At 58.1% G+C, this 15,639-nt stretch overlaps 1 protein-coding gene across 2 annotated transcripts in view; it reads right to left on the bottom strand.

Moving 5' to 3' along the window:
* Positions 1 to 15,639, bottom strand: part of DNAH1 (dynein axonemal heavy chain 1) — a 73,923-nt gene that overhangs the window by 32,408 nt on the left and 25,876 nt on the right. For both annotated transcript variants that reach the window (XM_033133065.1, XM_033133066.1), the window contains exons 12-32: positions 14,363 to 14,513; positions 13,388 to 13,581; positions 13,067 to 13,292; positions 12,354 to 12,473; positions 11,807 to 11,889; positions 10,668 to 10,809; positions 9,984 to 10,139; positions 9,361 to 9,559; positions 9,028 to 9,281; positions 8,223 to 8,435; positions 6,493 to 6,657; positions 5,882 to 6,003; positions 5,617 to 5,722; positions 4,881 to 5,060; positions 4,090 to 4,230; positions 3,341 to 3,504; positions 2,980 to 3,093; positions 2,358 to 2,546; positions 1,987 to 2,092; positions 1,199 to 1,312; positions 616 to 765 (exon numbers count right to left, since the gene is read on the bottom strand). In XM_033133065.1, the coding sequence (XP_032988956.1) occupies positions 616 to 765; positions 1,199 to 1,312; positions 1,987 to 2,092; positions 2,358 to 2,546; positions 2,980 to 3,093; positions 3,341 to 3,504; positions 4,090 to 4,230; positions 4,881 to 5,060; positions 5,617 to 5,722; positions 5,882 to 6,003; positions 6,493 to 6,657; positions 8,223 to 8,435; positions 9,028 to 9,281; positions 9,361 to 9,559; positions 9,984 to 10,139; positions 10,668 to 10,809; positions 11,807 to 11,889; positions 12,354 to 12,473; positions 13,067 to 13,292; positions 13,388 to 13,581; positions 14,363 to 14,513 (3,289 nt within the window). The remainder of the gene's footprint in view (positions 1 to 615; positions 766 to 1,198; positions 1,313 to 1,986; positions 2,093 to 2,357; positions 2,547 to 2,979; positions 3,094 to 3,340; positions 3,505 to 4,089; positions 4,231 to 4,880; positions 5,061 to 5,616; positions 5,723 to 5,881; positions 6,004 to 6,492; positions 6,658 to 8,222; positions 8,436 to 9,027; positions 9,282 to 9,360; positions 9,560 to 9,983; positions 10,140 to 10,667; positions 10,810 to 11,806; positions 11,890 to 12,353; positions 12,474 to 13,066; positions 13,293 to 13,387; positions 13,582 to 14,362; positions 14,514 to 15,639) is intronic.

Below are 15,639 nucleotides of genomic sequence, written 5' to 3'. Positions count from 1 at the left end.
CCATGGGTTTTTGTGGGCCCCACCTGGCCATAAACAGTATGATTTCCCCCTGGCCACAGTGACTGGTATTCATGCATAAGCAGGTCACCCAGAGAGGGCCCATTAGGGTGACACCAGGGACTTTTTCTGGAATTATTAGAAAAGAGAAACTAAGCTAGTAGCATGTGAGCCCAGACAGAGCTGGAGCTCATCTCTGCCATTGCAGAGGGGGAGCCTGAGAACGGAGCCAAACAGGAAAGCTTGTCCACCAGTGCTGGAGCCGGAACCAACCACATCTATCCCTGGAACGTGGGCTCAGCACGCTGAGTGAAAGGCCCATGGTGCTGGGAGGCTTGGGTGGGCGACTGGGTGCCCTTGATCTGCAGCCCTGGGTTATGCGGCTCTTGGTCTCCTAAAGGTTGACCTTCCCTCGCACCTGAACTAGCTCAAGTGGGCATCTGTTCCTGGCTCCTACTGTAGCTCACCTGTGCACCGCATGAGGCTGGCTAGTCTCTTAGCTGCTTACGACCTCAGCATCCTCAGCTGAGAAACGGGGATGTAATTCTTATCGCATGGGATTGCTAGGGGCAGGCAGCAGCTCTCAGAACCTGGAACCTGGTTGGGGCAGGGCCTCACCTGAGAGCTGAGCTGCTCAGAGGACAGCTTGAAGGTGGTTGTGATCTTCTTGGCCAGCACACTGGCCTCATTGAAGCCGAACGAATAGAGAGAGATCTCAGCGATCATGGTGTAATCTGGAACCATCATGGCCACGGGCCGGAAGAGTGCCTGGGGTCCGTGGTGTACATGTGAATGGAGAGGCGGACCTCCCCTCCCAGAGCTCCCAGCTCTCTGGACTGTCTGGTCCTCAGGAGGCCGCCACTGCCCTCCTGCCCCACTGATGCTTGGATTCCCGTCTGCAGCACACCTGCCACAGCTGAGGCTTACCCTGCCCTGAGGCTAGACCACTTTGCCTATTAGAAACTGGTCTTTGTGTTGACCGGAACCTGTCTCCTGACTTCTCCCAAGCTGGGAGACAAGCCTGGGGCCTCCTCTCCAGGTCTGGGCCTCAGGACCCTGGGCAGGAGGGCTGCCTTGGGGAATCACAGTCCCTGCGGTCCAGTGGTTGTGTGCCTTGCATAAGTGCTTTGGCATCTCTGAGCCCAGGCGACAGCTCCAGTGCCTCCCAGTGCCCTGGGCAGTCTCCCAGGCCTGAACACACCTTCAGATTATCGGGCAGCTCGGTGCGGCCGGCGTATCCTGGATTCATGGTGATAAACACTGCGCAGGATGGCACGAGTGGGATCTCGGCACCCTCAAACATGAAGCGTTCCACCTAGGTGGGGGGTAGGGGTTGACTCACCTGCCCCTTGTCTGGATGGGCCTCGTCCCCCATTGATCCCCTGTCCTCGCTAGAGCTGGTCAACCCAGACTGGACCCCTGATCATGAGCTGACTCCTCTCCTAGGATCTGGTCTAAGACCTCCAGTCCCAGTGGATACCATGGCCTCCCAGGTCCAGGCCACCTGAGGTCTTCACGAATCTCCTACCTCCCACTCCTTCCACCCCCACTTCTTCCCATGGATTCTCATCAAACTCAGTTCTGGGCAAACTCAGTTCTGACTGGGATCCAGGGCCCTACTGGGGTGGGGTTAAGGCACCTGCCAGCCTCCCAGCTCTTGTCTCCAGAAGACTCCTGGCTACTCTGAACAATGCTGAAAGAAGGACAGATGGCTGGGGCTTTCCATAAGGGTCAGGATGTGGGAGGGATCCCTTTATCCACTGTAGCTTGGCCTGGGAGCTGTCCCCACAGTGGGGTAGGGATGTGGCGCTCCCTGACTGGCTACAAAAGCCCCCCAGGGACAGCTCTGCAAGGAGGAGGAGGAAGTGCCCAGTCCCCTGTGACACGAGCGGCTGAGTGCCTGGCTTCCCACCCTGCAGGGTGGGTATGGTGGGTACAGATGAAGTTCTGAGGTGCTGACTTAGGGAGGTGTGGAAGAAGGTGGCTCACCCGCTGTTGCTGCGCCTTCTGGATGGTGGTGATCTGCTGTGCCACCACAGACAGCACCTCAATATCGATGCGATTGAACTCGTCGAAGCAGGCCCAGGCCCCAGAACTAAGTGAGGTGAGAACATGAGGGAGACGGGAGTTCAGAACCCATCTGGCACCTCCCAGGCCCCCGCTGACTTCGCCGAGGAGGGAACCCCCAGTGGTGATCTCTGTCAGTGCTGCCACAACCCCAGCGCCCACAGGAGCGAGCCTCGGACTCCCGTTATCCCAGCCTGGCCCCTCCAGCACCTCGTGAGGCTGCTTTCGGGCAGTGTCCCTGTGAGAGCTCAGCCTTCCTGCCTTGTCCTGTGTCACCCTCACACCTGCCTCACCTGGCCAGGCCCTTGAAGAACTTGCCCATGGCCATGAAGTCAAGCTGGTCGGAGCAGTTGAACACGACAGTCTGGATGGCCAAGGCCTTGCCCAGGTCTTTGGTGGTCTCGGTTTTCCCTGTGCCAGCTGGGCCAGCCGGGGCCCCCCCAAACTTGAGATGCAAGGCCCCGGTCAGGGTCAGGTAGCACCTGCAGGAGTGAGAAGAGGTAGGCACCAGCCATGCAACTTCCTCAGGATTCCCAGACACAGGGAGAGAGAGCCTCCCCTTCTTGGGCCTCATGGATGGGCGGCTCTTGCTTCTCCTTCTTCTCCCAGTCCAGGCCTCACACCCATTAGAGAGCTATGAGCATTACGTATCAGCTCATGAAATTCTCATAACCACCCTGATGAAGCCACAGAGAAAACTGAGGCACAAAGAGTTGAGTCACCTGCCTAAGGTCGCTCAGCCTATGATGGGTACAGCCAATTTTAAACCCAAAGCCTGTGCCTCTAATGCTGCGAGCTCTTACGGACTGACTCGTCATGGACTAGCTACACCTTTCAGTCCCTGCACTTCTGGGCCAGCCAGGACTGGAGGGAGAGTCCCAGTATGGGATGGCATATGGGGAGAGGGACTCTCACCTGTCTGTGAGGGGCGTGATCACCAGCCTCCCGCTGTTGCCTAGGTACTCGTAGCCATAGATGAACTCGGCATTCACAGCTCGGATATACAGGTTGTTATTTGTCCAGTAGTACCTGGCATTGCAGGGAGATGAGTTCACAGGCCATGGGGACCATGTGCTACCAGGCAGGATATACAGTAGAGGAGAGGTGGTTCTCTTGGGGAATGAGGGCATCAGGAATCCCTGTCCAGCTTGTCCCAGGGCTTCAAGGGCCGGCCAGGACCAGCCTATTGCTGATTGTCTCTCCACCCTCCCCTGGCCCCCACCTGTAGCTGCTCAGGTCTTGGGGGTGGCTGGGCCAGGGTCCCTTGCCTCCTCACCTCAGCTGTGAGATCCACTCGAAGTCATTCACACTGACCACATTCTCCTGGATCAGCTTGCCCACCACGTCCTTGGCATGGACCTCAATGACGATTAGCGCCGATAGCACAGCCCGCTGCATGTGGGACAGCTTCCCCCGTACCAGGGCCACTAGGTCACTGAGCTGCCGGAATGGGGGGACACTGTCAGGCATGGTCATGCTGGGAGTAGGCTCTCTCTCCTTTGCACAGAGGGTGGACCTCTGGCAGGAACAACACCTCTATTCTGGTGGCTTCTGATGGTCTGGGATGGGAGGGGCACAGGGAGGGCATCGGTCACACGAGCAGTCTGGCAGGAAAGTACACAAAAATGGAGGGACGTGCATGGCATTTGTCTCCCTGTAGTGTACAGTGCCATCTGAGCCTCCAACGGCCAGGTGGTGGAGCCTGGTGAGGAGCTCAAGGAGGGAGTGTGGTCAGGAGCCAGTACACAGAGCAAGGAGAGCCTGCAGGATGCTGCAGGACGTGGCTCCTTCAGTGACCACTGGGAGAGGGGCACCTGCCTGGCTCAGAGCTCTCCTTAGACCCCCAGTCCCTCCTGCTGGGGGCCGGCTGTGAGACACTCATTTCGGGGGTGTCTGATCTTCTGCTCTTTGGAGCCAACCCCAAGCCTCTTACAGGCTCATTACAGGAAAAGCTCCTGGAGGGACTGGGCTTTCCTGGGTCCGGGGTGTATGTGGGGAGCAGATGATGACCCTTTTGACTCCCACCTGCTTGGCAAGCTTGGGGAACAGCTGGTTACTGAGGTTGTTGGCCACCAGGGCCTCTGCCACTTCCATGGTCCAATAGGTCTGGCACCCGGCGATGGTCACCTGGCCAGGCCAGTTCAGAACCCACTGGGTCCTGGGCATCTGGGAAGATAACACAGTCAGGGCTGACCCAGGAAGCTGCCAGCCCTGACCCTGCAAACTCCTTTTCTCTTTAAATGTTATCTGTGCTTCTGCCTTTCAAATTCTGGAACAAAGTTGTTAATTCTACCTCAAAAGCAGAGAAGCCATTAAGCTTTCAGCCTCCTGGGGGTTGGTGGGGTCATCACTTCCTCAGCAGAGGAGACCCTGAAGCAGGGGGGTGGGAGCCCAGAATCAGGGCACACGTAGCCCTGAGTTCAAACCCTGGCTCTGTCACCTGCAAATCACAAGCATTTGGGCAGAAAATGTCTCTGAACTGACTTTGTAGGATAAGGCTTAACCTCCAGCGCAGCTGCTGACTGTGGGGATGAGTGAAGTCCCAGCCCAGGCCTGGCACACAGTGAGTGCTTGTAACGTAACAACAGTGACTGATGGTTTCACTTTCTGGAGCATATTTTCAGATTCCTTAAGGACCCCTGCCCTGAGAAGCCCTCAGCTGACTGAGGGCAGCAGCAATCAAAGCTGTAGCCTGAGGATGAGGCAGGCAAGCAGTCCAGCTACTGTGATGGAGCAGAGAACACTGAGAAAGGAGCCAATGGAAAGACGACCAGACTTAGAAGCTGTGCTGGGGTGAGAGGAGTGCTGGGGCTCACCGTGGGGTAGGTCTTGATGGCCCTTTCGATGATGTCCCGTATGCTGGTCTTCATGCTGCGTTCAACTTCCCGCAACCAGTTCTCCACGTTATCGGATGGGTAGATGGAGAAGGACAATTGTACCTCCTCACCCTCTGCTGAGTACATGTGTGTGATCTCCAGGTCCTCCTGGAACAGCAGCTGTGGGAGAGGTGGGCAAAAGTCGGGGTTACCCCAGGTGTGCCCAGAGGCTCCACGCATCACAGAACCAAGGCTGAGCCACCTGTGCCCTTCACCTTCAGAAGAGAGCTCTGCCTCAGGGGGCCCGTCCTGAGCATCTATCTGGGCTGGGTCTTCCCTGACTACATTTGAAAAGGAGTCAGGGAAGGAAGCTAACTAACCCTGCTTGCGAGTACCCCCTCTTGTGCAGGCATGTGCAGCCTCCTTTGTAGGTGAGGACGAGGATGAGGAGAGGTAGGAACCTCTGGCCTCATGTGTTTCTTGACCCAGCCAGCACCTCAGTGTATTGGGGGGACAGGACTCCCCTGGATGAGTTGGGAGCCAAGAGCCCCCAGCTCAGGGTTGGGGGTTCTGCAGCTGACCTTCCTCCCATAGGCCCCAGGTGCATCTCTGAGGGCCAGGAATCTCACTTGCCACCTCCTTTCCTGCTAAAAGGACTTGGGGTGAGAGAAGAGCAGTTCTATTTGGGAAGGAGTCCCAGTGCTCCTGGCCCTGAGCCGCAGGCCCTGTCACCCACCCGGGCAATGTTCTCGAAGCACTTGCGCAGGTGGGGTTGCACAGCAGTGGGGTCCTTCGTCTGGGACAAGATCTCAAGTAGTTCATCATCTGACAGGAAGTAGAATCTGGAGAACGGGGTAAGGGAGTGGGTCAGGCAGCTCCCGGGTTCCAGCTGCCCCAATATCACTGACACTCCTGCACCCACCCCAGCCTGGATGTGGCACGTGGCGCCCCAGCCTTGTAGGCAGGCACTGACGAGCGGACATGGGCTGGATGGTGCTCACCTGGGGAAGGCACTCCGCTTGGTCTCCAGGTACTCGCTGAGGCCCTTCTGGACCATGTCCAGAAGCTTGTTGCAGTCCCGCAGGCTTTCCAGCAGCCTCTGATCAGAGCACACATTGATTATCTGCATGACCCAGACCAGAGAGAAACTGGAAGTGAGCATGGTCCAGCTGGGAGGCACCAAGGTGGGCTCACACAGCACCCACACCGGCCAGAGACCCTCAGTGGGGCGTGGGAAGGAACAGGGGCAGGAAAATGGCCCTGAGCTAGGGGTTGCAACCATCACCCCTGTCAGTCCCACAGAAAAAAAGTCTATGTTCAAAAAAATTAGGGTTAAACAAAGTCAAAGGTTTTGATTTGCTGCAGGACTTATCAGAGCCTTTAAAATGCTAATGTGAACTGCAAATTTCCAAGAGGAAAATCAACTGTTGTTTCCGAGGAGCATCTCTCATGATGAGGAGCCCACTCATGGGGACACAGGCCAACACCAAAGCCTTGGACTTGTCCTCCAATGTTTCTTGCTCAGGGAGAGATGAGACCAGGAGGCTCCCAACAACGTGACCAGGGCCCATGGAGGCCCCAGCTGCCCCCTCCCATCCCCACATGAGCTTGCCTCCCGATTCTCATAGGCGTTTTTCATGATCTTCCTCCAGATCCTCTCCATTGTCTGGTAGCGCTTGCTCTCCACGGGCAACTGCCGAGTGATATCCTCAGAGCTGAAGATGGGCTCCAGGTAGAGCCAGGCCCGCTGACAGTTCAGCCACTCCTCTAGCACCTCCTGGGCAATGAATGCATGGACTATCAGGGCCCAGAGTCCAAGTTGGAGTTGGGTCTTGCCCTCCATGACCTAGATATTTCACCCCACCAGAGTGCTGGGCAGAGCACAGGGCACCAGAGCCAGTGTCCGTGCAGAAATTTCTAGATGGCACTGTCAGCCACAGTACTCCAGGGAACAAAGAGGCTGCATGGATGCCTGCTCTCCAGAGAAATCCCAAGATCCCCACAGGATGTCTGAGCCTCCAACAGAGCCGTGCGAGCCATCTTTCCCTACGAGGGAATGGCACCCAAACCACCAAACCCTGAAGTAACAGGAAAGAGCCCCAGTGCCTACAAGACCAAACCAGACTCCTTGCCTGGCAGGACTTTGGGTCTATGACCCAAGGATTCTGAGGTGTATTGGGACTTGAGCTTGAGATCCCTAAAACATTCTCTGAAACATGAGTCTAAGAGTGAGACATCTTCAAAACAGGCCACCTTTCTCCAAATTCTGTCTCCAAATTTCCCTTTCAGTATTTATCTCTTATCTTTTCCCATCAATGCAAACTCATTCATTCATTTGTTCATTCTCTTCCTTGTGAAATGTGTGCCACGGTCAGCTCTGGGCCAGGCCTGGGCCAGGCCCATGTGGGCACCAGGAGAAACAGAGGGGAACAGGATGTGGTCCCTGCCCACGATGAACCAACAGTCCACTAAACAGCAGTTCTGCCTCTGAATCACCAAGGGCCTGACATGGGTTATGGGCTCTGTAAGAGGCATCAACCAAGGGCTGCCGTGGGAACAGCTTGCAGGCAGGTGTGAGGGAACCAGTGAGGGCTGCTCGACACTGAGCCTTAGTGATGGAAGGTGGACACAGAACTCCAGGCGGAGGGGACAGTGTGAGCAAAGGAGGGAGACCCAGGTCTAATGCTGACCAGGTCAGGCATCTCTGGGTGGTCCAAGGAGCACACAGACAAGCCCTCCTCACCTCGCTCTGGCCTTTACTAGAGGTTTCTGAACAGCTCCCAGGAAGGCCCCAGGGAGGGGCTGTCAGAATCTCACTGGTAGGCCCGAGGCCTCTGCAGACAGCCCCCGCCTCTGGCCTTGAGACCCCTGAAGAGAGGCAGTTCTCAGTGCCCTGGGGCCCTCATCTCACACCAGCTCCAAATGAGACGGGAATGGGAGGCTCAGGATAGAGCGAGAGAGGGCACTGAGGAACCTCAGGGCCTCGTGGTATCCAGCCCAGAAAGTTCCACGACTGCAGGTGCTAGCTGTCCCAAGCCCAGGCAGGCCTCCGGAGTTCTGCTGGCAGCTTTCATGGCCCTCCTCTGCCACAGCTCCTGACCAAACACTGGCCCACCCCCCCTGCACTGCCTCCTCCAGCAGCTGAACTTCAGAGACACAGAGCTCTCTTCTAGTTGCCTTCCTCTACATGAGGGGCCTGTCAGAACCAGGAGCTGTGCAGACCTGGGAAAGGCACACCACCACTTCAGCCCCCTCCAGGCACCGTAAAGAGCAACCTACGGGACAGGGGGCTGTGAGGGTGGGGGCAGTGGGGGTGGTAAGGGACCCCCAGGGAGGGCCCACCTGGGTCAGCTTCAACTTGTTCTCCCAGGCGCTGATACGCTGCTCGAAGGGCTTCTTGTAGGGTGAGAAGGACATGCTCTGGGTCATGATGATGTGGTCATCAAGCAGCTGTGAGGCCTCGTCGGGGCTCTTGAGGATGTAGGTGCCCGTCTTCTTGTAGGGCATCACGTTGAACTGGATGGCTGACCACTCCTTCTCCATTTTGTCCAGAGCCTAGGTTGGGCACAAGCCAGGCTGCGTCCTGGGAAGGGGCTGGCCCGCACACTGTCTGACCAGCCCTGGGCAGGGAAGAGCAAGCTCTGCCCAGCCACCATCTTCACGCGGGCCCCTCTGGCAAATACTTTCTGCTTGTCTGGTCAACAAATCCCCCATGGGCTCTCATCTGAATTCAAGGCCGACTGGCTCGCACACATGGCTGCATGTGTACAACATGCATGTATACATGTGTTGGGAGGCAGCCTAAGGTGCTGGTTAGGAGCTCTGGTCCCAGTTCCAGCCCGTACTGGCTATGTTACCCTGGCCAGTTGCTGAACCTTTCTGAGCCTTAATTTACTCATCCATTAAATGAAGGTAATGCAATCAGCTCCTTCCTGGGACCAGAGCTGGTAACATAGGAAGTAACTTGAGGAGTCACTGAGTAATAACAGGGCTGGTGGACACTGTGCCAGCACTTCACATACATTGCTCACCCACGTAACAGAATGCACCTCAATCCCTGGGCCCGGTAAATGACCCCAGGGATGGGGCCCAGTGCTGTCGTACTGCCATGCCACCGGGCAGGGTGGGCCTGCTGGGGGCTGCCCACCTGCTCGATGGCGTACTCCTTGCCAGCCACCTCGGCCACCTTGCTAATGCTCTCAATGTGGTCCTGTAGATTCATCTCGAGGCAGCGGGTGAAGGTCAGGTTGGCCTTGGGCTTGACATTGATGTTGATCTCATTGGACAGCAGCTCCCAGTGCCGATTCCGCATACCAGGGTTGCGCAGCCCTTGGATCAGCGGGATGTATGGCTTGAACTCCTCGATACGGGTCTGGATGTCCAAGGCCACGTCCTGGCAGGCTGCCGGGCAGGGCAGGTGGGCGTGAGAGGCAGCCAGCACAGGCAGGGAAGCAGGGGAGGGGCTGGCTTGCCCGCCTACCTGGGATGTCCTTGAACTGCTTCACGCACTTGTGCATGGTCTTAAAGGACTCAATGACATTCTTCTCCAGCTGCTCAGCATCGATGGCTGACAGGGGGTCGTTCATCCAGCTCTCGGACCAGCGCAGCCAGTCAGAGGCTGTGGTCCAGAGGTCCAGGTAGGGCTGGAACTCCTTCACCATCCTGGAGAGCTTGTCGTACTGCAGGGACAGACAAGCCAGGTTGCTTCGGGTCGCTATCAGGTCTCTCTCCACACTGTTCCGTCTTGGGCCAGGTCCTCTCCCCGTCCTAGCTCCTGGCTGCTGTCTCTGATCCTGTCCCCGTGGACTTGGGCCCTGCTTCCCTTCTTCCTACCCCCGTCCCCAACCCCCAGGCTCTGGGCTTCGAGTGGCTGAGCAAGGCCTGCACTGACCCTCAGGCCTCCTGCCTGGCTCCAGCCAGCCTCCTTGCCCTGTGGGCCAGGGGTGGGTTTTCTCTTCTCTGTAGCCTGCTCAGTCCTGCAATCCCCTCCGCCAATGCCAGGGCCCTGCCACCTGGCAGCTGGGTTGTGATGTGGCCACAAATGCCCTGGGCTAGTCCTCAAGCTCTGGGGGTTAGGGGACGGTGTGCCCACAGGAGGCCTACATTGGTGATGGGCAAGTTGAAGATGCGCTCGCGGTTGTTGTAGAGTGCGGCCAGATGCTGGCAGTCCTTCAGCTGCTTCTTGACCCGCCGCACCTCGTTGGCGATCTCATGCGCTCGTGTGATCTCCACGTGGGTGGAAAAGCCAGCTACCACCAGCTGTGGGCCACGGAGCAAGGAGTCAGAGGCCTATGTGGCACCACCCACATGTCCCCCCACACCCAGGGGTCTCGAGGTCCCTGGGCATCAGCATCTCCAGGTGCTGAGGCACTTTCCTCGGGAATGAGCAGGCTCCTGGCCCATCACACGTAGGTGACGCCCCCCACCCCGCCACACGCTCCATAGTAACATAACAAGGTGAGAGGAAGACCCCGTCCCTTGGACACGGTGCCCTTTGCCCACTGGGGCATAGAGGACACAACAGAAGACTTGGGGCTCTCTGCTACTCTGAATTCTTCTGGAGCTTGCTGCCCAGGCACCCCTCCGGCCTTCCAGTTCATTCTCTTAGCCATTTGTTCATTCATCTACCAATTGGTCCATCAAACATCGACACAGCAACTTCTGAATCCAAGACGTGAGGCCTGGGCCTGGCGAACTGTGTGTGTGTGTGTGTGTGTGTGTGCGCGCGCGCGTGTGTGTGCGTGTGTGGTGGGAGCCAGTCCTGGCAGAGCCTCAGCCACGCCCCACCTGCAGCCCTTCCAGCTTCTCCTGGAAGTTGTTCTGATCCATGATCTGGATTTTGCGGAACTTCTCCTCATCTTCGTTGTGCTGTTGCCGCACCATCTCTATCTGACCGAGGATCTTCGAAGGCCAGTAGCTGGCAGCCCATCTGCATGGGGCAGGGATGGGCATGGGGGGAACGTCACAGCGAACACCGTGGGTCAGGCAGGCCAGGCAGCGGCACCCAAGGTGAAGGGGAGAATGGGGAATCCAGGTGGCGGCTGGAGCCAGCTAGGGTCGGACCACTGGGAAGTAGAAGTGAGTTGGGAGGTGGCCACTTCTTCGGGTATGGGTCTGCCTGGCAGGGGAGGCAGTCCCTGCCCTGGGATTGTGGTCTGGGAGCTGTGGTCAGCATTTAGGGAGATGCAGATCTAATGTGCCCAGTGCAGTGACAGGGCAAGGTGGGGAATGGTGCTGGAAATGAGAGGAGTGACGCTGACGCAAAGTGACAGCCTCTAGTCTGCATTTCTTTGGTAACTAACCAGGGCCACCAGGTCACCATCCTTCATATCAGACCAACTCCCTCTGCCTGGCTGACATGGGGCCCTGTGGGATACATGGATTCTGTTGGCAGCTGGTCTAGAGATGCCGACCCCGGGGGAGGCCCACCTGAGCACCAAAATGCCCCTAAAGCCGGTGCCTTGGGGCTCCTGGGCAGGGCTCCCAGGAGACAGTGCCAACCTCTCCTGGGCTCTAACATCATGGAGGCACCCCCAGTCTGTGAGGCAGGATGGGCGAGCGTTCTCTGGAGGCCTTGGAAAGGCAGCCCCAACCTGAGGCAGTTTCCCACGAGGCTCTTGAGCTATCTGGGGACATGTACTCCTCCCCAGGGATGCCCTTTGACAGGCTGACGATGGAATAAAGAATGGAGACAGGGTGGGGGGGCAGCAGGGTCCTAAGACCAAGAGGCTCAAATGATTTCCTTCTGCCCCACTGGCCACCTCGCACTGGCCCCGGCCCCTGTGAGCCATAGCCTCTGGCATGTTGGCAGGGAGTTTCTGGTGTGACCACACAGCCTATGGCCATCAGGATATTGGAGAGTCACTGTGGCTCAGCACCTCCTCCCCTACCTCCCCACGTGGGGTGGGGACCAAGCTCCCACTCACTTGTCATTGAAGTCATCTGTGTTGAGGTTGTAAAGGAATTCATCCATGACCTGGTAGTCAGCCATGACCTTCACGATCTGCTCCTGCAGGGACAGGTGGTGATGAGAACGCATGTGTGCCTGGTGAGGGTACGTGTGTGACAGGGAGCGAGGTGGTCGGCTGCTCTGGGGAGGCTGCAGTCTTCCAGAGAGGGGGGGCCTGGGCTGGGGGAGGCGGCACGGGGAGCAAGGCCAACACTGGGGCTCAGAGCTCCAAGGACCAGGGCTGCCACACCGCCAAGTGCAGCCCTGACTCAGAGCCAGCATTGCTCTGAACCTCCACCGTACACCCAGCCGCCCAGCACCGAGCCCCAGCTGTCCTTTGTGCCCCTACCTCACCTCCAGCCTCCTGGTGCCTGATCTCCCAGCTCCTGCCTGTCTCCAGCCCTCGGTCCCTGCGCCAGGGCTCCGTGCCTCCCAGGCCCTCGGCCCCACAGGTGCCCCACCAGGACCTCTAGCTCCACCAAGCTCCTGGACACCGGCCCCCATCCCTCACGTGTGTGCCTCACCTCCAGCTCCACCAGCTTCTCGGGGATGCCCTTCATCCACTCGCGCAGCTCAGCCAGCTCCTCGATGCTGTTGGGCTTCTCATAGATCTTACGGCTGATGCTGCGGAACGCCTCACAGATCTGGTGGGGGTGGGGAGGGCTCTGGGGAGGCCGGTGCCTCTCCTTTGCTGTCCCTGGGGCCTGCTCCTCCTTCTTGATCCCCAGTATCTCCAGACAGGGAACTGCCCCTCCCCACCTGACCACGTCCTGCAGCCAGCTCACTGGGGAGCTGAGGCCTCGCGCTGTGGCAAGGCCTGTAAAAGCAGAGCCATCATCACCCATCCTACTTCCCCCTCCCCAGCCTCCTGCACCAGGCCAACACACGCACACACGCACTCACACACATGCACACATACATGCACACACGGGACTTGTGAGGCCTGCACTTGCACACCCTCAGCTCCAAGAAATGATCCATCTCAGGGTGTCCTTTGGGAGGGGTTTCTAGGTCGCTACAAGTCTAGAGAAGGAGGTGGTAGCCCCCCCTTCCTGAGACACCCCATATGGGACAGTCCCTGCAGGGTCAAGGCAGAGTGACTTCCAGATCCCCCCATTGGCCTGGACATCTGCAGATCCCCCTGACCCTGCCTGGGGACATCTTGCCGTGGGAGGCACTGAGCACGTGAGCGTGTGTGTGCTGCTGCCATCCCTGGGGTCAGGCGGGGCGCACGTACATTATCCACCTCCTTGTGCAGGTTCTTGGCCAGGATGTCCAGCATGGAAGTGGCCAGGGCCTTGCGCTTCTTGGACAGGCTCTGCTTGACGTTGTCGACGTTGATGTAGAAGGGCCCGATGACGATGCTGGGAGGCAGCGAGTGGTCCAGGAGCTCTTTCTCGCGCAGGTGGGTGAGCACCACCTCCCGCACCTCCTCGGCTGATGGGCACTGCGTCTGGTAGGCCCTGCGGGTGGCGGGCACACATGAAGGGCGGAGGGTGGCGAGAGTGTGCGCCGGGGTCACACAGGCACAGACACACACTCAGACGCACGCACGCACTTAAGGAACGTGGCGATGTCATTGTTGTTCAACTCCAGGTATTTCCTGTACTCCTTGGCGTAGGCCTGCAGTGGGACCATGGCCTTGTGTATGGCGTGGGCTATGGCGATCCGCAGCTCCTCCACCAGGGGCTCGTGAAGCCCCACTGACTCCAGCAGCGGGTTGCCGCTGATAAAGAGGTCCTCCATCACCAGCTGTGGAGCACAGGGGTGTGGGCACAGAGCAGGGAGAGCCACGGGGCAGGCGGGCAGAGGGGTTGGAGGTATGATCCAAAGACTGAGTGGACAGCAGTGTGGCCAAGCAAAGAGCATGGTGGCCGTGGGGGCAAGGCTTGGGGCTGTGTATCAGGACAAGGCCGGGAGCCCCAGGAGGTTGCCAAGGGGCAGCGTCTTCCTCTGTCCAGGCCTGACTCAGCCCGTTGTCAAGGAAAGGGACAGATGGGACAACCAGGTCGCTGATGGTTCTGACTGACCAGCGAGGAAGGCAAGAGGGACGGGAGTTACAGAGGCTGCTGGACCATGGGCTTGCGTTGTACACAGTTCTGGTGATGACTTGGGGACTTGTAACTAGAGTGTGGAGCTTGGCCTGTGTCCACGTCTTAGTGAAAGAGAGAGGTCAGGAGCTGGGTGGGATCAAGAGGGCGGGCGGGATGTGGGTCACACACGGCTGTGGCAGGAGTGGGTTAGGGAGCCCCAGTCACCCACTCCTAAGTGCAGGTCACACACTTAGCAGCTATGTGACCTTAGGTTAAACTCCCAGCCTCCTGAGAAAATGGGAACGTTAATGGTTCCCCACTCAGCTTCTGGTGAGGATAAAATGAACTACTCGAGAATTAAAGGGCTCAGCACACTGAAGCCAGGTAGGAGGCCCAGGATAAAGTCCAGCCGCTCTAATACTTGGGGCAGCACCCTGTGGTTCAGATGGCCACCAGAAGCCAGGGCAGCAGGTGTCCCGGGCCTCGAGCTGAGCCTGTACCTTCTCCAGGTGGGGTACCACGTGGGTGGCCAGGATGCCCTTGTCGAAGAGACTGAGCAGAGATGCCTCGAACTGCTCCAGTGGGGTGCTGTAGTGCACCCCCGAGCTGTCCAGCACCAGGTCCACAATGAACAGGGGATTCTTCCGGGGCCTGTGGAGCAATGGCCAGGTTGACTGTGGGCAGGGCCTGAGGAGGCCTGCGCGCAGCAGGCCCCGCCCTCTGTCCTTCCTGCCAGCAGCATGGCCCTTGAGCTTCTCTATGCACGAGACTTGCCTCCCCCCACCTCACAGAAACCTCCAGGTTATCACACAGAAACATCCAGACTAGCCAGATAGGCTCCTCTGTTCTCGCCCCTTGCTCAGAGGTCCATGGGCACTGGGGAGAGGGAGGACCCCCCTCATGGTCCTGGAGTCATCAGGGCAGGTTGGCAAGACACTGGGCACTTGCAGTCGCCTGCTCTCCCTAGGAGTCCACTGGCCTTGACTTCAAATGCACACTACACATCTGCCTACAACCCTCCAACCTGGATCCCAACAGGGCCACCTCCCTGCATTCTGGACTGCCAACCACCCACCCATCTGGACTTCTAATGGCATCTCAAACATCCTGTGTGCCCTGACTTCTGCCAGCTCCCTCCAGGGATCCATCCTAGGGGTAGAGCCCGGAGTCAGCCTGTTTCTTCCCCTCCTCTCCTCCCCCTACACATCCACCTGCAGCCAGACTCCATAGCACTTCTGCCCATGCACTGTCCCAAATCTGCCCCACCAAATCCCAGCCTAATAACCCCTTGTCTAGACAATGGCAAGAGCCTTGGTCTGAATTCTCCTCTGCCTCACTTGTCCCCACAAATCTGGAGCTTCATTTTGGAATGTAAATCGAATAATTAACTCCCCTCTGATGGCTGCTGACCACATTTAGAATAAATCCAGCCACAACCGTGACCCTAGGAGGCTCTGTATAATCTGGCATGGTCCCTGCCACCTCTCCCATGTCACCCTGACCAGCCTTCCCTGCCCTCCCCACTCCAACCATACCTGCTGGCCTTTTCTTCCTTGACTGCCCTAAGTTCTTTCTCCCCGCCAGGTCTGTACCTGCTGGTCCATCCGTCTGCCCCACATCTCCTTGTGGCTGGCTTCCTCTCAGTCTCAAGCTTTGGCTCAGATATCACCTCCTACCTCACCCCCTGGGTCCATCACAGCCCCTGCCAAGAGTGGCAATGACTGTGTCTACTTATTTGTTTTCTGGCTGTCTGTTCCCCTGGAAAGCAAGGGCCATG

The sequence above is a fragment of the Rhinolophus ferrumequinum genome, chromosome 17 (assembly GCF_004115265.2).
Source record: "Rhinolophus ferrumequinum isolate MPI-CBG mRhiFer1 chromosome 17, mRhiFer1_v1.p, whole genome shotgun sequence".
Classification (NCBI taxonomy): domain Eukaryota; kingdom Metazoa; phylum Chordata; class Mammalia; order Chiroptera; family Rhinolophidae; genus Rhinolophus; species Rhinolophus ferrumequinum.
The sequence above is the reverse complement of the archived record's forward strand: the minus strand, read 5'-3'. Positions and strand labels throughout refer to the sequence as shown.